This window comes from Myotis davidii, unplaced genomic scaffold (genome assembly GCF_000327345.1).
Source record: "Myotis davidii unplaced genomic scaffold, ASM32734v1 scaffold651, whole genome shotgun sequence".
Taxonomy (NCBI): Eukaryota; Metazoa; Chordata; class Mammalia; order Chiroptera; family Vespertilionidae; genus Myotis; species Myotis davidii.
The window spans coordinates 1737963-1738848 of record NW_006283994.1 but is presented as its reverse complement, the minus strand read 5'-3'; the positions used below and the strand labels follow the sequence as shown (position 1 = coordinate 1738848).

Genomic DNA, 886 nt, shown 5'->3' with positions numbered 1-886 from the left:
CATTTCTCTCCCACTGAGCCCTCTGTGCCTTCCCTGGGGCCTGCCTTCTGCCTTCCCCATTGCTCCATCCTCTCATCCCACCTCTCTCCTTCCCCACCTCCCCGCGCAGACATCAACGAGTGCGAGGAGGACGGCATCGAGTGCGGGCCCGGCCAGATGTGCTTCAACACCCGCGGCAGCTACCAGTGTGTGGACACACCGTGTCCTGCCACCTACCGGCAGGGCTCCAGCCCCGGGTAAGGGCCGAGTTGGCTGGGGGGTGGGGGGCTGGGAGCTTACACTCTGGCTCCTATAGGCTGGACCCCTCCCTCCAGGCCATGTCTCAGGCACAGGCCCTCCTACAACCAGTGGGGTCAGCCCTGCCTGAACTCCAGGGCAGCGCCTCTGTGCCCACTGGGCAGGGTGCCTCATGCCATGCACCTGCCTGCGGACACTCTGGGTGCCAGCTGGCCCGGACACGGTCGATTCCTAGAGAGATGCGTCAGAGGAGCAGAGAGCACTGGGGACCCGGAGAGGCCGGAGCTGGGCGAGGACAGAGGGCCGGGAGGCGGGACCATGTACACATATGGGGACACATGAACACACACACAGCCCTGGACACAGGAACACACACAGACACACAAACACAAACACATTTCCACCACCGCTGCGCTTGCTGGGCTGCCCTGGGGGTGGGCTGGCCAAGGCCTTAGCACGGACCTGCCCCAGTGTGAAAGGGCATGTCTCCAGCTTCCCTGGGCCTTCATTTGCTGATCTCTACAATGGGCTGACAGTGGTACTGGTAGAGAAGGCATTTGGGGAGCAGGGGGTGGCCGCAGGGGCGAACTGCGGGGGGTAAGAGGGGGTGTGGGCAGGCAGTGCTAGATGGTAGCCCGAGTCTGTGCGT

The 886-nt window shown here is 63.9% G+C and overlaps 1 protein-coding gene across 1 annotated transcript in view; it reads left to right on the top strand.

The window, feature by feature from the left end:
• The window catches only part of LOC102759242 (hemicentin-2-like), a 2058-nt gene extending 1531 nt beyond the window's left edge, over positions 1–527 (top strand). Inside the window, exon 3 of the mRNA XM_006754194.1 lies at positions 110–527. Within this exon, the coding sequence (XP_006754257.1) occupies positions 110–240 (131 nt within the window). The 3' untranslated portion in view covers positions 241–527. The remainder of the gene's footprint in view (positions 1–109) is intronic.
• The last annotated feature ends 359 nt before the right edge of the window (positions 528–886 follow it).